The sequence below is a fragment of the Tribolium castaneum genome, chromosome 7 (assembly GCF_031307605.1).
Source record: "Tribolium castaneum strain GA2 chromosome 7, icTriCast1.1, whole genome shotgun sequence".
NCBI classification, from domain to species: domain Eukaryota; kingdom Metazoa; phylum Arthropoda; class Insecta; order Coleoptera; family Tenebrionidae; genus Tribolium; species Tribolium castaneum.
In genome coordinates, this window is record NC_087400.1 from 17029272 (window position 1) to 17054690 (window position 25419).

The 25419-nt window shown below is 30.9% G+C and overlaps 2 protein-coding genes and 2 long non-coding RNA genes across 7 annotated transcripts; 2 read left to right on the forward strand and 2 right to left on the reverse strand.

Moving 5' to 3' along the window:
• Window positions 1-1234: 1234 nt before the first annotated feature.
• On the forward strand, window positions 1235-25419 carry Remo (Remoulade). The gene is made up of 6 exons (XM_008199452.3): window positions 1235-1363; window positions 1429-1694; window positions 1746-1811; window positions 1873-2088; window positions 5543-6587; window positions 22376-25419. The coding sequence occupies exons 2-6, from the start codon at window positions 1498-1500 to the stop codon at window positions 24767-24769; spliced, it is 3918 nt and encodes a 1305-aa protein (XP_008197674.1). The 5' UTR covers window positions 1235-1363; window positions 1429-1497; the 3' UTR covers window positions 24770-25419.
• Window positions 7378-9922, reverse strand: LOC103314193 (uncharacterized). Its single transcript, XR_010335021.1, has 5 exons — window positions 9041-9922; window positions 8847-8991; window positions 8551-8800; window positions 8298-8503; window positions 7378-8242 (listed from the first exon to the last, which is right to left on the reverse strand). It is a non-coding gene; the product is annotated as an uncharacterized LOC103314193 (long non-coding RNA).
• LOC103314192 (retinol-binding protein pinta) lies at window positions 11202-20026 on the reverse strand. 4 transcript variants are annotated; one of them, XR_001575573.2, is made up of 9 exons: window positions 19885-20013; window positions 16128-16284; window positions 15927-16071; window positions 15274-15523; window positions 15116-15226; window positions 14961-15063; window positions 14787-14906; window positions 12305-12455; window positions 12115-12255 (listed from the first exon to the last, which is right to left on the reverse strand). XR_001575573.2 is itself a non-coding variant. In XM_008199435.3 (7 exons), the coding sequence occupies exons 2-7, from the start codon at window positions 12444-12446 to the stop codon at window positions 11285-11287; spliced, it is 900 nt and encodes a 299-aa protein (XP_008197657.1). In that variant the 5' UTR covers window positions 12447-12455; window positions 19885-20026; the 3' UTR covers window positions 11202-11284. The 4 variants fall into 4 exon arrangements, 3 of the variants coding, with proteins under 3 accessions (XP_008197657.1, XP_015839736.1, XP_015839737.1); XM_008199435.3 differs by lacking the exons at window positions 14787-14906; window positions 14961-15063; window positions 15116-15226; ... (1 more) ...; window positions 15927-16071; window positions 16128-16284 and adding exons at window positions 11202-11433; window positions 11486-11588; window positions 11649-11759; window positions 11814-12063 and having other exon boundaries at window positions 12111-12255; window positions 19885-20026; XM_015984250.2 differs by lacking the exons at window positions 14961-15063; window positions 15116-15226; window positions 15274-15523; ... (1 more) ...; window positions 16128-16284; window positions 19885-20013 and adding exons at window positions 11202-11433; window positions 11486-11588; window positions 11649-11759; window positions 11814-12063 and having other exon boundaries at window positions 12111-12255.
• Window positions 20570-21654, forward strand: LOC135266824 (uncharacterized). The gene is made up of 3 exons (XR_010335022.1): window positions 20570-20876; window positions 20935-21201; window positions 21247-21654. It is a non-coding gene; the product is annotated as an uncharacterized LOC135266824 (long non-coding RNA).

Here is a 25419-nt window from a genome sequence, read left to right on the forward strand (position 1 = left end):
ATAAGTCATACCCATGTATAGTACTGTATGGATGGATTTTAATATTTTGGTAACACTTTGTAATAAAAAATTAAATCTTTTTTCATTTTTTAACTAATTTCAAATTCTAACAAAAAACACTATAATTATGAAACACTGCATAAACAATGCCAAAGCTATTTACTACTACATTCTTTTAAAATGACTATATAATATAACAAGTTAACACGCAACATTTCTAAATAAAAAATATTAAAAAAATGTTTTTTTAAGCTTTTAATTAAAAAATATACTAAAAAGTAAAAAATTATGTTTTTCAATCAAAAGAGAATATTTTTTTACAGGTTAAAATTCTAAAATTTATAAAAGCTTTAAGAGTTGTCAACTGAACAAAGTAATCTTGGAAGTGTTATAACGTTGTAACTCCCAATGCTTTTATAAATTCCAGAATTTTAACCTGTAAGAAAAAATATTATCCTGTGATTGAAGAACATTATTTACTTTTTAGTGCATTTTTTAAATAAAATCTTTTTTTATTTTATCGCTTTTTGAACGTTCAGCAAAAATCCCCTAAGTTGTTGTAAATACATTACATCATTTTATGATCGGAGTTTCGCTGGACGCACATCCGGCGGATGAAAGTTTAAAATTTGGGTATGAGAGCGAATAAGTCTATGAACTGAATTTTCGCTAATGTATAACGGTTAGTACAAGGCTAACAAAAGATACAAACAGAAAGATCATTAAATCTTCAAAAGTAAAAAACAAAAATATAAAACAAAAATGTAAACTACGATTAGAAAAAATTCAAACTTTTACCAATTTTTATTGTTTCATATACGGTTAGAGATGCAAAAAAAATGTTAGGAAGAAAATCGTAAATATATTTTTTTTCATGATTCTCAGAAAAAATTTTAGTCCTCAGTTTCTCTCAGTTTGTTAAAAGTGCAAGTTTAACATTTCTGCATTTTTTACAAGTAATTATTGAAAATAATTAATAATAATAACCATACTTTTTTTTGGGTACAAAATATTCTGCAATTTCGTTTCGTCTCCTAAGCTATAGTTCTTCATAGATCAAGTCTGACACAACAGTTTAGTGTATTGCACTTTTTGTAGATAAATAAAATTTTTATTTTAGTTAATGTTATTAATAAAGTTAGTTTTATTTATTTATTTAATAAAAATTACAAATACAGCGTATTTGTTTAAAAAATGTTAAAATTGTTTTCTTTCCAAAATAGTGTGCTGCCTATCTTAATGTAAATTGACATTTACCAAGTGCGCAAGCTCCAAACTCCCCAAATTCGATAAAAAATCCCCATCAAAATGGCCGCCGAAATGTTTTTATTTACATTTACCATAAACAGTTTTAAATAGACCGGTAATGTTTCCATCATTCAACAAAAGCCTTCATCTGATTTTAACGTATTTTTTCCGTCTTTTCAGTGTTAAAATGGTGAATCGAATAGCAAACGCTTCGGAAAGTGGCCCAATATTGTGATAAAATTAGGAAAAATGTTTCCTTTTTTAATTAAAAGTCTACTTTTGTCGATTGTAGTCGGTGCCAACGACACTCTTTGTCCTACAAAATGTGTGTGCAAAAGGGTGAATCAACGCGACGAGTTGAAACTACGTTGTGGCGAACCTGATAATAAAATTCTTAGTTTTGAAGAAATTGATTTGCTTAACATTGCCAACGATATTGTTCAATTGTAAGTTGGTTATGAACATTGGGTGTTTGATTTTTAACTATTTTTTTGCAGCAATCTGTCCAATAATCTGCTGGATACCTTCTTCCCGAAAGTACAATTAATTGCTCTACAAAAACTGTAAGACCAGACTACCTAGTCTTGTTTAGACGGAATATTACCAACTTGAATTATTTTTTAGCGATTTAAGTAAAAACAGGTTAACCGAATTGCAAGATAACCAGTTTGCAGAATTACCCAATTTAAGAAGACTAGACATATCAGGAAATAACATAAAAAGTATACAGTTGCTGGCTTTTGCAAAACTTGGAAGTTTAGAACGGCTTAAATTGAACCAGAATCAGATTAGTACTATTGCTTTAGGGACGTTTAATCCACTCGTAAGCTTGAAACAATTGTAAGTACTATTTGCTTTTTTTTTATCTGTGATGTCGAATATAAGTTGACAACACTGACTTGGTTGGTGACTTGAATGTCACTGTCAATGTTGTCAACTTTATTTTATTGTCGTATTAGAAATTTAATTAAAACGATACAGGCTGCACGTTAAATATTACTTAGTAATAAAATACAGGGGGTGCTATTTAAAAAAATTAAGTTATGGTCCTTCAAAGTTTATCAAAATGAATGTGCCACAGTCTTGTCGCCTAAAAATTGCACATAGACAAAATCCCAACTCAATATCTTGAAAACCAAGCGCTCTGCGATTTTTTAATAATGTGCCTGCAGACGCACTAAATAGAAAAAATTAAATAACTTCTGAACGGTTAAAGCAAATTGCAAAAACTAAACTGATTTACCTAAAAAAGTGCACATTTAATATGTAGGTCCAAATATTCAGAGGGTGCTATTTAAAAATACTATGTTAAAGGCTGCACAGTAAAAATGGAATATCCTGTATAGGGCAAAATAATTTTGGAACGTGCACTTTGACTTCCCATTTGTAGTGCCACTTGATTTATTTCTATATGTTTGATTGTGTAAATGCAATCGAACGCGCCCATATCAATGACTCACCTTGTATAACGTTTTGCAAAATTTTTATTTATAATTTTCACTGTTTTCCTAATTTCTTTTGTGTAAACGAGCCGGTCAATGTTTAATAATTAGTTTGTATTCAGAGCAACAATTTTCATTGTTGTTTTAAATTGTCCTTTTATTTTTATTTTTGTACTCATAGGCAGGTACACGTTTCAGTATGTTACCTTTTTTACAATTTTAAGTAAATTTGCGAACTTTTTATTGAAAAATTACAAATAGAAAAGATGTTTTATTTGTTGAGCTCTGTTACCTGTTACAATTAAGAAATGTATTTCTGATACACCTTGTTTCGAAACTTTAAAAACGTTAACGTCGCTTTTTACCCAATTATTTTTTTAAATAAGATTGATAAAGTTGAATTTTGAGAGAAAATGTGACGTTGGCGTTTTTATGGTTTTGAAACAGCTTATTAGCTTTTATATATTTTGTGTATTAGCAGTTTTGAAAACTACGTACATTTTTCACACATCTTCCACAAATTTAAAAATGGGTACTAATTAAATGCACAGTATTTTATTTAAAGGACAAGTATTTTTGCTCAGTAAAAATGATGAATGCGCAGTAAATAATAGTATTTCAAAACTGGAGAGTCTAGAATCCTACATTTCGAGTTCTACGTTTTTGAGTTTAATCGTTCGAAGGCCCGAGGGGTATGTTTCTTTTTAAAAGCTTTTATTTAACTTTCTTTGTTGTTTGTCTGTCTGTTTCATATTTTTGGAGCCAAATTTGAAAGGGGTTTCCGTTGTCCTAATGAATTGAAATTTTGCATACTTAATCTGCGTGACAATGCAATACTATGTGGTTAAATACCCCCTAAAGGGATCAAATGGGGTTTTGAAGTTTTAGGTTATGTTTACAAATGGGTTTTCGATGTGTACATACCGTAACTTATACCAACATTAACGGTATGTCGGTCATTGGGAAATATATTAATACCCAATCAGTTTTATTACGGTCGTTACAAACAAATGTTGCAATTTTTTTAAATTCATTTCTCTTGGACGATAGAGTATAGACACAGAACAGAGGTTAGGATGTTCTTTTAATGCTAACAAATAAGTTTGCACAAATCAGCAAAATAATGGTGTTATAATACGAGGGGAGGTCCAGAAATCCGCGGAATGGGGGGTAAGAGAAGGAGGTTGATCCACTAGTTTAATGTCATATTAACTGGCATCTTTTATATGTGTCAAGTCTCAACCCTCTGGCTTCATTTGTTTACAAGATATTACCGCTTGAACAACTCAATGTTCGACCAAACAGAAAAGATCGAGAAAATGAAAACAGCGCCGTTACACAGGTCCTTCTTAAGCAAGGAAAAATCTCTTCAACCCAAGGGAAAGCAGCTTCCAGTTTACTCGCTATGGTGTGAGGAAATTTTCTTTGCTTGAGAAGAATCTGTGTAACGGCGCTGTTTTCATTTTCTCGATCTTTTCTGTTTGCTCCAACATTGAGTTGTTCAAACGGTAATATCAGGTAAACAAATGAAGCCAGAGGGTTGAGACTTGACACATATACTCATAAAAGACCTTAAACTAGTGGATCAACCTCCTTCTCTTACCCCCCATTCCGCTGATTTCTAGACCTCCCCTCGTAAAACGGCATAACTAAATCTCAGAGAAAAAGACGTTAAGAATAACTAAAGACTAAAAAGCAATACATAAAAATTAAAAAAAAAATGTTTTTTAGAAAAAAGCTTTTATTTGAAAGATGCACTAAAAAGTAAAAAATAATGTCTTTCTATCAGAGGACAATATTTTTGCTTACAAATAAGGATTAAAAAATTTACAAAAGCGTTGGAAATTATAAGTCATAACAATACGGCATTACATAATTACTTTCTTAAATTGAGGTATGTTTCCCTGTGTAAGAAACTTCATCAAGCTTATACAGGGTGAGTCAATAGTGGGTTATTTGTATTTCTGACATGTTCTAAGATGCAACCAAAAAAAAAAACTAATTGCACTTATCACTTGGAATTGTTTAATTTTTAAAAACATTAATCGAATCAACATTGTTTTTTATCTTTTAAATAATAATCGTCCATTATGAAATTTTAGCAAAACTATTAAAACAATTTTGACAACACTAAGAACAATGTAGTGGATTAATTTTGAAATTCTATAATGATTACCGATCTGGTCTGCTGGGTACAGTATTATTGGTTGCATATTAACAAAAATTTTGAAATAACCCACTATTGATTCACCCTGTATGTCGTTTAAATTCTTGTAAGTATACATTATTTAAAGATGAAAGTGACAATGTTTTAATAACAATACATACACACACCACCGCGTCTTGACACCAACTGAGTTTGCTTTAATTGTCGTTACATTTTATTAAAAAAAATGTATTTCACGTATCAAGTCCGGACAGTGAAGTTTTACTGGACGAGTAAACAGTAGAACTAGTAGCTTACGAGTAGCAGTAGAAGATCATTTTCCGGACGTGATGCATACAACATTTTTTATTTGCAACTGTGATGAGGATTTTTTCTTATGGAAGGAGCGTCTAACGTCATTAACAATGTTAAAAACACGACTGCAGTTGCAATACATCATTCATCATGTAGCATTTCTGCACTTAATTGTACATTTGATATTTATAAAAAATAAATCACAAAATTTTCAACTTTATTGTCTCGGTTTTACCGGACTAGTCCGGGAAAAATTATCTATCTACCGGACTAGTTCGTTAAAATGGTACTTTCCGGCACGAATATTACGAAAGAAAAATGTTCATTATGGTACGGTTGAAAAAAAATCTTTTTAATTTCACATTTTGTAAAAATTGTCAATTAATTTCAGAGACATATCAAACAACCCTTTAACATGCGACTGCAGCCTTTTATGGCTTCTCGACTGGAGTCAAAAAGAATCCGTAAAACTTCTTTCAAACCCCACTTGCAACACCCCACCATCATTCAAAAACCTTCCACTTCGTAAATTAAAAATCGGCGTTGACATCCACTGCAAATCGAAAGCTCTCAGCAAAGGTTTCCCTATAATCGAAATGAAACCATCCGTCAATCAAGTCGTTTTCGAAGGCGACCCTTTGAAACTCCAATGCACAGCTCCTAGCATATCCGACACATACGACTCACCTCTAAGTTCGAAAATCGAATGGACTTGGCTAGATTCCGATCCGAAATTATATTTCTCAGACATAACAATTGAAAACCATTTTTTACAAAGCACCGGATTGGTCGTTAGCACTTTACAAATCGCGAAATTGAAGCGAAACCATACAGGAATTTGGACTTGTTTATTGCTTTCGATGCAGGGGAATCACTCGAAAGGGATCACAATAGTGGTGATTTCAGACGAGACTGAATATTGCCCAATTACTGTGACCTCGAACAATAAAGGGACGTATACGTGGCCTCGAACTGTTGTTAATTACACGGCGACAGTTCCGTGTGAATCCCCGAATTTGAGTTACGATGTTTCGTTACATAAAGCTTCGTATTTTTGTTCGGTGGAGGGCCAGTGGGAGAATTTAAACACTTCGGCTTGTTCGTATACGTCCGAGACGACGAAAATACTCGAACAGTTTTCCAAAGTCAATTCGAGTATTGTGGAGAGTGCTAAACATTTCAAGAATTATACGTCGGTGGCAGAGCATTTTAAGGATGAAATGGATATTGTTTTTGCTGTTGAAACGATGGAGAATTATTTGAGGTATTTGACGGTTAATCAGATCGGAGGGGTGCTTATGGATGTGACGAATAATTTGTTGAATTTACCGAAGGAGTATCTCAGATGGGCTGATTATCGATATGGGAGTTGCAGGAAGTTGGTTAATATCAGTGAGAAATTGGCAGGGATTAGCACGACGGCATTGTTACATAAGGTAAGTGATTTTGATATTAAGTGGAAGATTGTGAGTAGAGTTTGGACTTGAAATAAGCGCTAAAATAAGGTTACAATATGCATAAACAAATGTTTAAAAACCGAAAATATACCTAAAAACAAACTCATAACTTTTTTTAAGAAAACTTGACTATTCAAAATAAAATTTATTTATCAAATGTTTAATAAAAACAAACTATTTGGAAAAAAAAACTAATTAATTCTTTATTGAGTAATTTAAATAGATATTTTTTATAGGGTGTTTCGTCTAAACTCCACATTAGAAGTATTGAAAGTTCTAATAAAGATATTTATCTGAAAGTTGGTTTTTGGATTAGTTGAGTTATTTTAAGGGAGTTTTTATCAGCTTTTCCTATACCCAAGTTTAACCGTTTTCGAGATATTTAAGATTTTTTGAAAATTTTTGGTTTTGCACAAGTCACTTAAAAAATTGATAACTCTCTTAATTTTAGAAATTTCGAAATCATATTTGGAAAATTAAAAGAGAAAGCCTATATCTGTTCTCCAATGTCTTCAAAATTGAAAATGAATTTAATAAATCCAAAAATTTTAAGGTTAAGTTTGGACAGTTTCAAGTGCCTATAACTTAGTTTTTTCAAATGGGATGTCCCAATTTTTATTTTATTAGATGGAGGAAAATTGTAGGAAATTTCTTACTAACCATAGCTATTTTTATATAGTTTGTCATAAAAATGTTTTTGATTAAACTTAAACGATAAACTCTTCAAAACTGTGTTATCCATCCCCTGAAAACAAAATAAATTCAAAAATTGTTGGTTTAAAAAACTTTAATGTCTTACATTTTTTCATTCGTTTTCATGGCAAAATATGGGAATAGACTAATGGCTAATGAATCTCAATCCCAACAAAAAGTTATTGTAACTTTAAAACTGTTATAGATAAATATAGGGAATGTTAATAGAGATCGATGCAGAATTAAATTCTCTACCATTTAGTGAAATAAAACTTGTGGCATTTTATTGGAAAAAATTGAGTTATGGGTTCTTAAAGTTGTGAAAACTTAACTTTAAAAATTCGGGGTTTGTTATTCTTCTTTAGAAATGTGACAACACTAAAGGAAAGATCTTAGCTTCTTTTTTCAAAAGAGCTAAAAAATATTTCCAATTTTTTTTTAAATGGCACAGTTATCGATTTTTGAACTGGAAGGTGCAAATCCAAAAAATAATTAATAGCCTTAAATATTTTGCAAACGGCTAAATGTAGGTATAAGGGAAGCTTATGAAAACTACCATAAAATAACTCTAGTAATAAAAAACGCTTAAAAAAATATAGCTTTTCATTAAAAAAAAGCTAATAGCGACTTCCGGTACAACCGGAATGTCACTATTTTAAAAATATTTTCATTGAGCAGCACCTAAGAGATTATAGTTGTTTGAAGATTTTCAGGTTGACTATCATTATTAGAACTACCAATACTTCTAAAGTGGGGTTTAGACGGATCACCCTGTGTTTGCTGTTTTAAATATTTAGTCGACGGAGAGTTTCTTGAATGTACCTCCAGTTCCAAACAAACCATTTTCATGTGATTCTAGTGGACGTAAATCTTCGTTTGCAATAGTGTTTGCACACTGTAGTAAAAAATTTTGTTGTTTTTTGCTTCTATGTCCCATTTTTCTGAAAATTTAAACTGTGATTAATAAGTACATAAAATTCAAACAAAAATTGCTACCTAACAAATCAGAAATTTTATCGTTACTACCTCCATAATCCTCCGGTAAATATTTTTTGGGGATTACCGTGTATAAAGATTCAAAATTTTCATGCAGTTTTATCTGAAATTAATCAAGCTTTCGAAATGGAACAAGAGAAAACTTTGTTGATAAATGATGGGTAATTGATAAATTCTAATCCCAAAATTCGAAGAGAGTAAGCTTTCTAAAATTAAAGAATTTTTTTCATGTGGTTACAAAAGTTGTGGTTACTTCAGCCATGTTACAATATCTCATCAAAATTAAAGGATTCCAAGTAGATAAATGTTTCAGAGCAAACCCTGTGTAGTCTATAAGAACTGGAATTCCTAAACTGCCATCATGTCTCAACATCATTTCATTCACGGCTAATGCAAATTTGAAAGTTGGTACAAGATCGTAAATTTTTGTATCAATATTTATCAGTTTCATGACTACGATATGCTCATAGTTTTGGGTTAGTCGAGGAAGCGTTAAAAAAGTTCTAAAATAATTTTTAATCTTTATATGAGAGACTTACACCTACTTACGTTGTTTCTTGTGACGGTAAAATTTTCTCGTAATCTTCCAACAAATCTTCATTTGTCTTCCGAAGGGTGTAATAGTTTTCTAATTTTTCTTTACATCTTTCAATACTAAATTTATTTTTAATTAACAGTTTCTCAAAGTAGTCATCTGTGCGTAAACAGTTGAGGAAATGATGAGAAAACAGCACAATACTGACCGCCTAAATCCCCTTGAAGATGAGGTTGTTTGGACTTCCAAATTTTAATTATTTCAATATTATTCTCTAATTGGGCATTGTCGACGTTGTAACCTTTCAAAATTTGAGTTCTTTCTTCAGGAGTTACACGAAGTAAGTTCATTGCAAAATCAAAATACAAAGAAAACTAGTTCCAATTATATAGAAAGTTTTACTATATCAAGAAATGTTTAATTGTTTAATTAAACAAAACAAGTACAGTAATTATTGGTTCTATTTATTGAAATTCTTTGTTCGAAATTTGTTAAACAATAGAATGACGTACTTTTGCGAAGTGGTCAGGTTTTTTTTTTCTTTTTTTAATCAGAGTATGGATTAGGCAAGTAAGTTTTTAAAACAGTAGACTAGTAAAGGAATGGTAGTACATCCATAAACTAAAAAAATGTTTTCTTAGAAATTGTGAACATAATGAGTGATATTAATAAAAATGAACAAAAGCACTCAAAAGCTACCTTTTGAAATTGTTTTTTTAATTTTTTTTTTTTTTAATGTATTACACAATAACTAAGGAGGTTATAAAAGTACTGTTTTCACTAACTTAAAGAAGAAAGTATAGATTTCACAATTTTATAAGCAACACTGGAATCATCCTTGTTTTTGTGACTGATTTTAATTATTTGAGCAGAATTTTCAAAACGTGATACAAAAGGTTCACAAGAAGTCAAAATAACTAAATTTTGTATTCGAATTTTAATAGTTTCAACATATTTCAGAGTTTTAGGTGCCGCGGAATTTTAAAATTAGCACGCGATTTTGAACTTGTGTTAAAAGATAAGTTGAAATTGGTAAAACCATTTAAAGAAAAATGCTAAAAAAATTGAATAATACAACAAAAAGAAGTAAAAATTTTTGACTTTCAAAATCAATATTTCAGAAAAATTAACCGTTTGATGGGGCAAAATGAGTTATTTTGGCTTAAAATACCTGCAAAATTATTGTAAAATCACACTGTGTATATAGGGTAACCCCTGGGTGTGAAATCGGTCTATAACTTTTTTGCTGTTTGAAATATTGTCATGCCATTTTTATTACGCTATAGACTTAAAGTCCACAAACTAAAAATATTTTTATTATACACAGGTGTTTTATACAGGGTGGTGAACCTAAGTTATATTTTTTGATTCTACGTAAAGAAATAATGTAACTTTGTATAAATTATCTATCTCTTTTCATTTTGGGATTATTCAACTTTTTGCTATAAAAAAGAGCAATATTTGAAAAATCACTGCGTAGTCGCCTTTAAATATTTTCCGGCAAATTTGCAACAGAAAAATTCAGAAAACCTTATGATTTTAACTAATGGTCGACTTTTACTTGAAACACGCAGGTAATTTACAGGGTGTGTCAAAACGCAAAAAGTTGAATAACTGTGTATCAAGTAATAAAATGTAATTAGTCATATTAGCACATACATATTAAAAAATAAATTACCATTTGACTTATAAGATTCTAGGCTAACAAATTTTCTTGTAATAAAATATATTTTTCTGAAAAATCTCGAAAAATATTTAAAATTGGCTATGCAAACCTTATATCATTAGAAAGCTTATAAAAAATGGTATCGATACATGAAAAAAAATACATGGTGTTCCATTTGAAAAAAATGAGTTATTCAACTTTTTGCGTTTTGACACACTCTGTGTAGTATCTGCATTCTTTAACTAAATGTCGACTATTTGCTAAAACTACAATGTATTATAAGTTTTTTTGTTGCAATTTTATTGGGAAATATTCATAAGTTACTTCGCAGTGATTTTTCAAATGTTGGTTTTTTTTATAACGAAAAGTTGAATACTTCCGAAACGAATAATAATAACCTATAATAATTTATACAAAGTTACATTATTTGTTTGTGTAGAATCCAACTATGCAAAAATATGTAGGTTGTTTCAATTAAAAAAATATAACTTTAGTTCACCATCCTGTATACAACGCCCTGTGTATAATAAAAATATTTTTAGTTTGTGGACTTTAAGTCGATCTATCGAATAATAAAAACAGCATAGCAATTACACACCGCTGGGTTACCCTGTATTTCTAATTCGCTGGGACACCCTGACGATGTTTCAGTTTTATAAATAATGACTTTCGTAGGTTAAAGTTCAGAAAAAGGAAATATTAGTTTATTTGATTGCTTGCCAAAATGTCTTTGTTATTATTATTAATAATCAGTTACCATTTAAATCAATTTTTAAAATACAGTTATTAGTCGAGGGAGAGTGTCTTGAATGTGCCTCCAGTTCCAAATAAATCATTTTCTTGTGATTCTGGTGGCCGGAGATCTTCGTTAGCAATAGTGTTTGCACACTCTAATAAAAATGATTGCTGTTTTTCTACTTCTTCGTCCCATTTTTCTGAAAGTTGTAAACTGTGACTAACAAATAAAATTAAAACAATTATTTTTACCTAATAAATTAGAGATACTACTGTTAGTACCTCCATAGTCCTTCGGTAATTGTTCTTTGGGAATTACCCCGTATAAAGATTCCAAATTTTCGTGCAGTTTTATCTGAAATTGAAAGTCGTTTATTCATTGGAAATGAAACAGGTTGAAGTACTGTATTAATACCCTTTCGTAGATTTTTGGCCGTAGAAACATCTTAAATATTGAGAAAACTTTGTTGATAAACGATGGACAGTTGATACATTCCAAGCCCAAAATTCGAAGAGAGTAAGCTTTCTAAAATTAAAGATTTTTCTTTAATGTTTTTAGGAAATTACGAGTAATACTTACTTCAGCCAGATTATAATATCTCATTAAAATTATAGGATTCCAAGTGCTTAAATGTTTTAACGTGAAACCTGTGTAGTCTAAAATAAGCCGAATTCCTAAACTTCCATCATGTCTTAACATCATTTCATTCACAGCTAAGGCAAGTTTGAACGCTGGTACAAGATCGTAAGTTTTTAGATCAGGATTTATTATTTTCATGACAACGATACGTTCATAATTTCGTGTTAGCTCGGGAATGGGTAAAAAAGTTCTAAAACATTTTCCAGTATATTTGATGAGAGAGTAAAGTACACTTACACTGCTTTTTGTGAGGGTACAATTTTTTCATAATCTTCCAGTAAATCTTTATTCTTCCCACGAAGCGTGTAATAATTTTCCAATTTCTCTTTACATCGTTCGATACTGAATTTATTTTTAAGTAACAATTTCTCAAAGAAATTATCTGCACAGATAGTTGAGGAATTGATACATAGGTAATAGCAAATACTTACCGCTTAAATTTTTTTCAAGATGGGGTTGCTTGGACTTCCAAATTTTAAGAACTTCAATGTCTTCTTTTAAACGGGCATTGTCGATGTTGTAAAGTTTCAAAATTTCTGTTCTTTCGTCGGAAGTTACTCGAAGTAAGTCCATTTGAAGTCACTAGACAAATAAGAAAAATAGTATTAAATTTAATGTAAATGAAGTTTTGATAAAGAATGGCTAATTTGTTATTACCAATGCATCTGCAGTAATTATAAGTACTATTATTGATGTTTTGTGTTAAATGACGTGATTCTACGTAACCGACGAAGGTTTTTTACTTGTTTCATATCGAAGTCTTGGATATTGAAACAGGATAATTCTAGAGTAATAGCATAATACAAAGTTTAACACAAGTTGTTGTTCAAGTGTTTTTTTATCGTGTCTTTCGCTTGGTTTTTTCAAAATTTTTAATACCCGAGATAAAGATACAGGGTGTCTCATCGATGTCAAAAAGTCTATTACTGACCTTTAAAAAATGCTAGAAAATATTAACCCCCTGACTCACCATAAATTATTTTCAAGTATACAGGCTGTTTCTAAAATTAGCTGCAACACAATTCTTTTTTTAATGGAACAACCTATTATTATTATTTTTTTTTTGCATTGTTGGATGTAGCTTTTAACACAGATGTTAAATAGCCATTGGTCGATTTTTCATTGTTTTTGAAATAACTTGATTTTTTGACAAAAACACGCTTTTTTAAGAAAATCATTACATAAAAACTAAGAATCTGAGAAAAGTAGAACTTTTACCTCTTTAAAGAAAAAAGTTCAAACTTCAAGGTTGTATTATTTTTAATAGATTACTGCAATTAAGAAGATTAAATAAATGAAGAGGTTTGTAAAAGTTAAATAACTTAAAATTTTTAAATAGAACACTCAATTTTTTATTTTGTATCTAAAAGACTTTAAATTGTCTCTCTAAAAACAAAGTGTATTTTGCTGATTACTCAAAAGATAATTAATATTAAACATTAAAAAAATATTAACAATGGTTTCAGTAGTCAAAAGGTGAAATCTTCTGCTAATAATAACTTTAATGTTATCCTTACGCTTAGTATTTCAGTTGATGGTTAAACTAAAAATATTCTGGTTACCAATTTATTTTCAGGTTTGGTGTATTTCAGTGCTTGGTTATGATTTAACCTAGTTTAAAATCTTTACCGATGGAAATGTGCCGAGTTACCAACTTTTTTCAGGGTCATACTCATGCGTAATGTCCTTGTTTTTCTAACCTAATTTTTCCCAAGATATCATGCAGTTTTGTCTCTATCTGTGGTCTGTTTATGCCTGTGTTTTGGTGGCGTTGTAATTATTTTATACAAAGTATGAGAGCTGTGGATGTCTATTGTATTTTAAGGAACAATAAAAAAATCATCTAGAAATCTAAAACAGTTTTAAAATGTCCACAACGCATGCGCATTTTAAATTTAAGCTCGCGGTGTGTATTTGTTTAAATATTCGAACACCGTGTATATTTACCGCAATATTTTAGAAACATGCAGCAGGAACGCAGATATAATACAGCGTGCTGAAAAACTGGCGCACCAACTCAATGGTGTGTGGTTACTGGTTACATATAAAGGTAAAAATAGTAAAAAAATTCTTTGTATTAAAGTTATTGATAAATAATGGATTTTAGATAAATGATATGTGGCAATGTGGTCTAACAGTCATGATCGCAATAGAATTTGAGCAACAATAAAAGTAAATTATTTTTGAAACGGTTTCCTAGGAAATCATTCCCAGTGTTGGCACATCTACACATTGTGATTTTTTTGAGAAATTTTAATTTTTTTAAATTAAAAAAACTTTTAAAGTCTGATAGAATATTTAAAAATAATTATTCATCGTTTTGTTAGGGAACGATTACCTAGTGTGAAACATAAAAACATAAAAAAATAATGAAAACTAAAGAAGTTAACACAATAAGTTTGTAGTTTCACATTTTTTAAAATATGACTTTAGGAATTTTTTCAACATTTTTCCCGTAATCTGCACTTGCTTCTGAATAACGTACCACTGAGTTGGTGCGCCAGTTTTTGAGCAACCTGTATAATGCAAAAAAAGCAAAAGTCAATATCTTTAAATAACCATGTTATGGAGCTTTTCGGATCGTTGGGACAACCTGTATGTTCCTTTATTTTGAATTATAAAAAAAATCGAATTCTCAGTAATGCAAAGTTTTTTTTTTGCTTGTTGAATCTGGAACCGCACTTTCGTTGTCCGTTTATCAACAAATTAATAAACTGTGAATCTTTGCAAATTCTTATATTACTCGATTTCCGTATGGCTTAGAACAGCAAAGACCAGAAGAATCTACACCGTCCTTTACAAAAATGTCTTTAAAAATTCGAAAATTAATAAGTTTTTTGTAGCAGTAGTATTTTATTGAAATTTATTTTTTAAAAACATATATCTAATCGACGGAAAGTTTCTTGAAAGTACCACCCGTTCCAAATAAATCATTTTCTTGTGATTCTGGAGGACGTAGCTCCTCATTTGCGACAGTGTTTGCACACTCTAGTAGAAAATTTTCTTGTGTTTTTACTTCTTTGTCCCATTTTTCTAAAAATTGCAAATTGTGAAACTGTGCTCAGAAGATAAATAAAAAAAAATTACCTAACAAATCAGAGATTTTGCCATTAGTACCTCCATAGTCCTCCGGTAAATATTTTTTGGGGATTACCTTGTATAAAGATTCTAGATTTTCGTGAAGTTTTATCTGAAACACATCAATTTGGAAATAAAAAAACTTAAGTAATACATTAAAATACTCGTTCGTAAATTTTTGGTCGTAGAAACATCCTAAATATTGAGAAAATTTTGTTGACAAACGATGGGTAATTAATGAATTCTAATTCCATAATTCGCAGAGAGTAAGCTTTCTACAATTCAAGAAATGTTTTGATGTGGTTGTAAGAGTTGTACTTACTTCAGCGAGGCTATAATATCTCATCAAAATTACAGGATTCCAAGTAGCTAAATGTTTTACAGTGAAACCTGTGTAGTCTATAAGAACTCGAATTCCTAAACTGCCATCATGTCGTAACATCATTTCATTTAGGCTTACTGCAAATTTGAAAACGCGTACAAGATCGTAGATTTTTGGATCAGTGTTTATCAGTTTCATGACTATGATACGTTCGTAATTTTGGGTGAGTTGAGGAAGTGGTAAAAAAGTTCTAAAAAAAAGAAAAGAAAATAACAAGGAATATTCTTCTTGTTGAATTGTAGTAGTTTATTATACAAGTAAAGAAAAATTGTTCATGATCTGTGAGTGATGAGTTTCTGAATCACGAACAGATAATGCCAACTTTTCTTTACGTTATAATACAACGTTTTCTCCTATAGGTACATTGAGAAATGTTTGTTAAATTTTTTCACCCATTGAATAAAAAAATACTAATAGAATAAAAAATTACCAAATGGTCACTTTTCTATAGAGTAAAATAAAAACTAACTAAATCAAATAATGTGCCATAGTAACCACTTCTAGAATAAAGGTGTACCTCTACTCATATCTATGGAATAAGCCATAATATTTTTAATACCTATAAGAGAAATTAATGTATTAATTCTACTTACAGTGCTTCTTGTGACGGTAGAATTTTCTCATAACCTTCCAACAAATCCTTATTTGTCCCACGAAGCGTGTAATAATTTTCTAATTTTTCTTTACATCTTTCAACACTGAATTTATTTTTAAGTAACAATTTCTCGAGAAATTCGTCTATGTTTGAATAGTAATTATTAAGGTGTTGGTGAGAAAAATAGCGCAATACTGACCACTTACATCAACTTGAAGATGGGGTTGTTTTGATTTCCAAGTTGTGATCATTTCAATGTCTTGTTTTAATCGGGTATTGTCAACGTTGTAAAGTTTCAAAATTTGAGTTCTTTCGTCGGAAGTTACACGAAGTAAGTCCATTTCGATATTAGAAGACTATGAAAATAATGTAGTTTTTTTATTCGTAACAAGTGTGTTAAAAAAGTGGGTAATTTGTTAATAATTATAAACCATGTTTAATAATTAAAATTCTGTGTCCAAAGTTTATAAATGTAATTACGTTATTTTGCGAAGTGGACAGGTTTTTCTTCTTGTTTCATGTCAAAGTGTAGGAAATGGAAACTCTTTTTTAATATTTCACTCAAATTTACACAGATTACAAAAACAAGAGAAATGAAAGAGATTTCTAAAAAAGTTGTATGTTTTTTAAGTCTTATGTAAGGGGTGCTGCTTTTTGATGTCCGAATAGGTTTAGAAAATAACGAGTCACACATACATTCTCGGGTCCGTTTTTTGAGAAAATAACTTTGGTCAAAACCGCATCCTGCTATCGTTTTTTGTTTTCGATTTATAAACAAAAGTTGATCTTAAAAAATTCAAATCTTCCTTATTATAAAAGATACACATTTGAAACAATGATAGGCACTTTTTTACAGAGAATTTAATAATGCTGTTAGCGTTTTTTTTACTCACTCGTTTAGCTGTAATAACATAAAGTTGTATTTTTTAAATAGGAATCATAGTTGGCTATGACATTTTAGAAAAGTTTATTTTTTTCTGATTTGATATGTGTATTTGTGTAATACATTGTTTTTAAATATTTAAGAAAAAACTAAACATTTCTCTTCTTCTTTATAGTAGACCATGAAAAAATTTTTAATTTTCATTTAAAACTATAAACATTGTATTACCCAACAAGTATTTATAATTTAAAGATTTTTACACACTCATTAATTCAAAATGGCAAGCTTATATTGTCATTCTATTTTCTAATATTAAACATAAAATGACGGAAAAAAATATTATTAATTGTATGATTGCCTGTTAATAAATTTTTATTTTACAAAAAATGTCAATCCAAACACCAAAATCAAATCTCATCTGCGGTAGAAAAATACATAACATTATCACCTCCATTACACTCACTTCACTAAATCATAAAAAAAGTGTTTACCATTTTTCTGCACATTTTTTATGTAATTAAAATCTGCGACAATCGTATATTTGTTCAATTGAAAATAACTTTAACATAGCTTATGATAATTTCACATTTTCTACTTTAATAATCGTTCACAAAATTTCTAGATTATTCACACCTTATAGTATGTGAAATAATTTTTCCATGGCCAACTACTTTCAAATATTTTAAATATATTTTTTATCTATCAAAAGTATATAAACATATCAAACTGTATTTATATTGTTTTCAGTTCATAAAAAATAAGCTTTTTGAAAATGTCATAGCCAACTATTATTCCTGTTTAAAAAAATATCACTTTATGTTATTACAGCTAAACGAAAAGTTAAAAATCTTGCTGATAGCATTATTAAATTCTCTATGAAAAAGTGCTTGTATAATGTTTTTGTTTCAAATTTTTATCTTTTATAATAAAGAATATATGAATTTTATAAAAATTTCGCCAAAATGTCAATTTTGTTTGTAAGTCGAAAACAAAAGACAATAGCGGGATGCGGTTTTGACCATAGGAAATTTAATCTTCTACAATTCTTGTTCACAATTCTTGTTCTTTAATTTTTTTGTATCTTTAACCGTATTCCCAGCGTTTTGATAAATATGCGACTGTGCGCAAAGAATTATCGCTTAGAATCATCAAGCTGCGTTCCACCTTATATTTTTGTGAAAGCTGCGAATATGGTTGACGATACAAAAAAAGTGTAAGGAACAACGTTGTAAAGAATTAAATATTCTACAAACAAGTCCACAACACCATATTTTTATCTTCGACGTTACTTGACCACTCGTAAAATGAAACGATTTCGTCACTTCACCGTCTTTGAGTGATTTTAGGAAATAAATGGTTGAAGGCAGACTTTTTTGTAGGAAATTTAATTCTTAACAACTTTCTTCTGAACATTTTTCTTGTATCTGTAACCATATTCGCAGGGTTTTCAAAAATATGGGACAGAGTCCAAATTGGTAAAAGTTTGAAATTTTTTTAAATATAGTTTATGATAAAATTTTTGCATTATATTTATCTCTTACAATTTTTTTAATTTGCTTGCTTTAACCGTTATACAAGCACAACCATTTTTTCAAATTCATTGCTCTGAAAACTGAACAACTGCGCTTTCTGGCGACATTAATGAAATTATCAAGGACGGGAACGTTTTACTTGTACGTCGTTTCATATCCTAACTCTTAGATATCTGAAGTCTTGTGCAAACCTATTTTAAAATAAAATTTAGAATGTTTTTTTATGATTTCAGTAGGCTACAGATTAAAAAATGAACACAAAAATTTGCTACGGGCTGGCTAAAACATAAAAGTCTAATAAATATTAACATTTTGTGTCTTGTAGAAAAATGAAGATATTCGCTTCTGAAAGATACTTAAATGTACAAAAAATTTGGGACCGAAAACAGTTTTGTAGAAATAGTATTTTCCTTTATAATTTATAAGCAAATGTTTACAAATCATTTATCACTTATCAGTTTTACACTTGAGTGGCTTGTAAAAGCGACATTTCGATATTACGTTCAGCCATTTTAATTGATGTTTACGAAGTAGTAATTATAGTTAAAATATTCAAAAATGTTACTTAGTATTGGAGTGTACATTGTCCTATAAATGTTGTTGGACCCAACCAATTAAATGTTGAAACTCCCTTGAACGAAGCTTATTGTTATATTTTTTTAATAAAGAGAATTTCTCGTTTAATTAGTTCAAACCATCTTGAAATCCTTCTTTATTGAACAGCAGTACCAAGTTTCTTTCTTTTAGAACATTTTTTTTATTTCTATACGTTTTTCAATCTGTAGATTTATCTACATTATCAAAAAGGCGCTGAAAATTCATATGTTTATGAGATTTTACATATGTAGTTTTATTATAGTTGGTCCCATATTTTTTGGGCAGTCTATATTTTTTATATCATGAATTTTAATTACATTAACATAAATAATAACACAAATTTTCTAGTTTTAAGAAAATAACTTATGGAAAAAATGTTTTACTATTAAAGTTTTCATTTACTGCTGAATGCATTTTTGTATTAATATTGTTAGATAGGAATATTCCTGAAAGATAATAATTGCAAACTAAAATGGACGTTTGTTGGTTAGTTTATTAATTAGAAAAAGAGAAAACAAAAATAATTACTACAATAATTGGCTCAAGTTTTTTTAAGACTTTTGTTAGGTAAACTTGTTTTGATTTTAATGTTTCTATGTTTTAATCACGTATTAAATAACTAAAAAAAAGAGAGATTCTATTTTCAACTGTATAAAATGATTCTTGATCACCTTCAAAATTGCATTAATTAATTTTAGCACTAAAATGTAAATATTTCTTTTGGGTATTTTAATGTTTTTATATTATGAATATTTTTTAATTTGCAGAGTAAGTTAAAAACAAAAACATTAATAAAATGTAAAAAAACTTTTTGATTAACGAATTATTTTGATAATAATGGCATGTTTGGTTATCGCGCAAAAATATATGTGATGTATTAAGTATGTCTTTAATTTGTGATGAAAATACAACGAATTTAATTTAAAAATTACACTTTTACCTACCTATTCGAGAAATGTTTAAATTAACTGAACACTGCCGCACTAGAATCTTGTCCACATATGACTGAACACTTCTCGCTCTTATGTATTAATTTTATTCAAACCAAGGTTATACATGTGTGGATGGTATTAACGATAAAAAAGACTACAACTCTTATTTTTGGCAACGTGAATAGCAGACATCGTGCGAATAGTTTACTTTCTACTACCAAAATTCAGCAGAAAACTATTAAGACTATCTTGTGTAAAATAAGTAAGTTAAGGGTTGCAAATCTGCCAAATTTATTAAGCTAAGGGTCGGCTTCACTAATGAAAGTTAGATTTAGTTTTAGAATAAATCCACCCTAACGATTGGTAATTGGCAATTCCGGAGGTTAAAATTTTGGCATTTTTTTTTTGAGAAAAAGTTTTTCTATTTTGTACATACAGGCTGTCCCGGGGGTGCGTACGTAATCAATCTATATTTTTTTATTATTTGAAATATTGCCAAGCCGTTTTTACTAGCCAATCGATCGACTTAAAAGTCCACAAACTGAAAGTATTTTTATTGTACACAGGTGCTGTATACAGGGAGGCGAACTAAAGTTACAATTTTTTTTAATAGAACGTTCCATATATTTTTGCGTAATTAGATTTTACGTAAAAAAATATATTTTTATAGTAACTATTATGGTCTATCTCTTCGTTTCGTAATTATTCATTTTTTCGTTATAAAAAAGACCAATTTTAAGTCGCCTATGAATATTTTTCGAAAAAATTGCAACAGGAAAAGTCAGAATAGCCTGTAGTTTTAGCAATAGTCGACTTTTACTTGAAACATGCAGATAATTGTGACCAATCACAATCCGTGAAAATTTTTATTTTTAATTGACATTTTGGACTGCCAATCAAACTTTGTCAGAAAAAGTTACAAACAGGAGTGAACAGTCAGTATAATTTGATAATTTGTTAGAGTGAATACTTATCTAAACCATAAAAACCAAGAAGCATTCAAGGTAGGAACACAAGAATTGAAAAACGTGCAGGAGACAAATAATTATTCGATATTTTCAGGTGCACATTGCCTTTTAGATAATACCTCGTTGAAAAGTATTTTTCTTAAATGGATTTAGATCCATTCAACTATTAATAACCAAAATGAAAATTGTTTTGGGATAGTTTTCATTTTCTCAAAAATGGATTTTGGACATTTACACCCACATGGAACGTTATTTTCATATAATTTTTGAATTAATTGGGCACGATGGTGTTGAGAACGTGGCTTTTTGTACTGAAACCAAAGACATAAATTTGAACAAAACGATTTGAACAGTAATTTTGGTATCCGCCAAGTAAAATTATTCCAAAAATAACATTGGTTTGCAGAAAATGGTAACGATGGACCAACATGACCAACTCATTGGTTGGATTTTCATGTTTTCTTACATTAAGACAAATGTGCCAAAACTTATAACATTGAAGAAGTTGTGGAAGCTTATTAGCTTACAACTATGTATAAATAAGCAAGAGATTTTTTTAAACTTTAGAATACACTTTAGACCATTTTTAAACCTCCGTTGGAATCTGACATAATTTGAAGCTTCCAGGAGACTCACTAATGTTATTAAAGAATATGGAACACAAGTTGTTCTCTTGGTTGTTATATTAATACAAACCAAAGTACTTCATGTGGTGGAAACTTGATTTGATGCGTTTTTATTATTTTAAAAAGACAACTACACTTACAATAAAGACTCCTGCGACGACGAAGTTTAACTATGGTTTCATTTATTTTTGAATTGTTTTTGTATTTTGTAATAAAAATCAGTTTACATCAATAAAATCCCGAATTCGATCTTTTCCTGAGTTAAAACAATTCTTACAATCTGTCCTTAGTTTGTTGGTATGAGTAGCGATGGTTTTTGAGCATTATAGAGCTTACTATTCATTGTGGTCTGACGATATCTTGAATAAAAATGTCTATTAACGATTTAGTTAGAACCATGCAAAAAATTGTTTTATTTTAAAGAAAATAGTGAAACGATTTATGAAATTCTCCTTACGTAAATTCTCCCACAAAATTGGGTGATTGGTTCGACAATTAATAAAGAGATGGCGCCACGTAAGGAGAATTTTTTAGGTTAGGAAAATCGTATACAACAATGGAAAGGGAAGTTTCGTTACGGCCTTAATGGAGCGCAGCGACATTTGCTGGAAGTTGTTCGTTATTATTTGGCAAAGGCTATCATTCCCCAAGTGTATAACTTACCGATGTGTTGAGACTCATGCTAAATATGAGGCCTGAGAGAAGTTGAAATAAGTTTATCCAAAAAAGCAGATTAACTTTTTTGAATCTCAAGAATTTTCAAATTTGAAATTTTCCTGTTTGGTGAAGATTTAACTTTTTACTATGGTTTGTCAAATTGTTATTTTAAGGCTTTGGTTGTGTCATTTGTTATCTTAATTCATTTTTTAGTTTGGTACAAGAAGAATTAGATTTTTTTCTTGGTTTCAGTCCAACATGGCTACGGAAATATTTCCCGTCAAAAGAAACGGCTTTTCAAGCCTAAAATGCACTTGGTACACAGACATCCAAAAGGAAACAGAACGCCTGTTCTATTGCGTCACAAACAGCAACAGCGACACGACCGAACTTCCCGGAAAAACAATTGAAGCTTCCATCACCATCCCAGAAACACTCTTCGAACAACTCGAGGATCAAAACTACGACCTCTCCGACAAAATCTATAACATACTCATATCAGTATACTCGTCAAACAAATTCTTCCCTATTGATGAAAAACGCGAAAATCAAGTTGATGTGACATCGCCGGTAGTTGGCGCGAAATTGGGCAACGAATTTACACATTTCGTCGTAACGAATTTAACCGACCCGATTTTCGTCATGTTGAAAATACCATCGGAAGAAGGTGTTCTAACACCGGTCTGGTGGGATAATGGTACTTGGTCACCCGATAGTTGTCACTTTAGTCACAATTATCAAGACCATGTGGTTTTTTACTGTCACAATTTCGGTTATTATGGACTTTTGCAAGACGTTTCGAACTTGCAGAATTCGATCATCGGTGCCAAATTTAAATTTTCGCATCCGGCGATTTATGTCGGATGTTTCGTACTATTCACTTCACTTCTTGTCGTTATTGTAATTTATTTGTTTGCTTACGCATCGATTCAAATGCCGAAAAAAGCCAAACACTCGCTGATCAATTTATGGATTTCGGTGTGTTTGCTATGTTTTTTGTACATTTTTGGCATTTACCAAACGGAGGACGTACGAGTTTGCCAAATCGTCGGTTTGTGTCTCCACTACTTGACACTGTCTTCGTTACTTTGGATGTGCGTCGGTGTCAATTGCATGTACAAAAGGCTGAGTAAAAACGACGTTTTAGAGCTGCAAGACGACGAATTAGTATCGGAACCTCCAGTCAAAAAATCCATTATCGGTCTCTACTTTATCGGCTGGGGTGTGGCACTTATAGTGTGCGGTATCTCGGCAGCGATAAATATTAAGGATTACGCATCGCCTACTTATTGTTTTCTACGGAGCGGTCCGCCACTCAGCGCTCTCTATATACCATTCACGATCCTTTTCCTCTTCCTGTGCATCTACTTCCTGTTGATTCGTTGCGCCATCTATGGACTTGACGCGAACGGACATCTCAGTGAAGGGACCCAAGCCACGGAAAACGTCGACTTGGATTTACTAGAGCCGAATTTTCCCGAAACACGAAGTGTGGTAAGCGAATCGAGTTCGAGCGAAGTCGAGGATCCCGAACATGCGCCTTCGGTCCAACTCAAATCGTACATAATTTTTTTATTTTTGTATATGTTCACGTGGGTTTGTTGCGCGTTCGCAACCGTCGAACCGGCGTTCATTTCGTACCAAAACGATGTTTTTAGTGTTAGTTTTGCCATTCTTGCGTTTGTTTTAAGTGTGTTTACTGTGTTTTTCTACTGCATTGCACGGAGTGATGTTCGAGGGTTGTGGGTACAGTTGAGGCGGAAACAGTTGTGTTTCCGCAGTCGTAATGTTTCCGACACTGTTCAAAATCTCCCGAATTCAGTCGAGATTGTTTCAAGGTCGAGTAGTCGGTCCTCAAGTCGCACTAAATCGAGTAATTTGAAAGCAGCGGTTGATTTAAATGGGTATAGTAGCGACGGGGCGAAAATAAACAACGTCAATTTGATTGTCTTACACCGACAACAATACCGAACAACTATACCGAACATTATCGAGAACCCGACGAGTGCGGCCGAAGTGTTTTACAATCCGCATCAGAGTATCGTGGCGAGGAAGTTTTTCCGGCGCCAAAAGCGCCACATGATGAAGCGGAATAATCTGGTACCGAGTGTGAAAAAAGACAATTCGAGTAACGACCAGAGTATTTACGGGACGAATTCGAAAGTCAACAATACAAACATTCACGTGGAACGGGTGCGCAAGAAACAGAAAAATCCGAATTTGTTTTCGGATAGCGGAGATGAGTGTGAGATTGTTTTAAAAAAGGCGCGTAAAAGTAAAACACAGTCGGAGAATAACATGAGATCGGTTTCGCAACAGTGCACTTTGGAGTACAGCTCTGAGAATATTTCCGATTCGATTTTGGACAAAACAAGTCCGGATAAAGAGTGCGAGAAAAACGATAAAGTTCCTACGATTTACGTGAACCCGTCACATGATCTCACCGTGCGGAAACGAGTACAAAGTAGAGCTAGTAGTGTGTCTGTGAGTGATTTGGACGAGTTGTATCAACAGATTAGGAGGGGTCCAATTGTAAATAGTTTCAACGTGACTAGAAATAGTCCGTGTTTTTCAGATTCCGATATTACCGACCAGTATCATAGAGAACAGACGTACCTCAGCGACAATGTCGAAACAACCGTTTGAGATTAATTGAGATTATTTTTACTTATCGCTGACCTATCGTATTCAATGTTTGTGCTGTTGTTGCCGAAAATACGTAATAGCGGCAGGTATTGCAGGTTTCTTTATTGCCGTGAAATGCTCAATATTTAGTTTCTCGTATTAGCTAGGTAAAGATATATTTTTTGTATGCGATTTATGGAATATTATACATCGAAATGTGCATTATTAGTACAATTAAGAATTATTTATTTGCTGAACGTGTGCACTGTTTCAATTTTAGAATAGAACTGATTTATGTCGACGAAATACCTACCTGTGATATATTTATATTGAAAAAATACCACAACCTAATTATTTCTGTTTGGTAGTGACACAGAATGTTTTTAAATCAGTTTTACTTCTAGAAGACCTATTACATGTGAAGCTTTTGTAAATTATTTTTAAAAAGCATGTATTTGAAATTATGATGTCATTTGATGTTGATGCAAAGGCAGTCTGTTGTAAGTATTAAAAAAAAGAGTACAATTATGTACAATATTATAAAGACTGTTAGCTATTAAAAGAATATACAAAATGCTAAAAGTAAATACTGATTGTTAATATTTATGAATTCATTGTGTAAAATATTGTATTCGAAAACTTAAGAAGTAAGCATACAATAATTGCGTAAA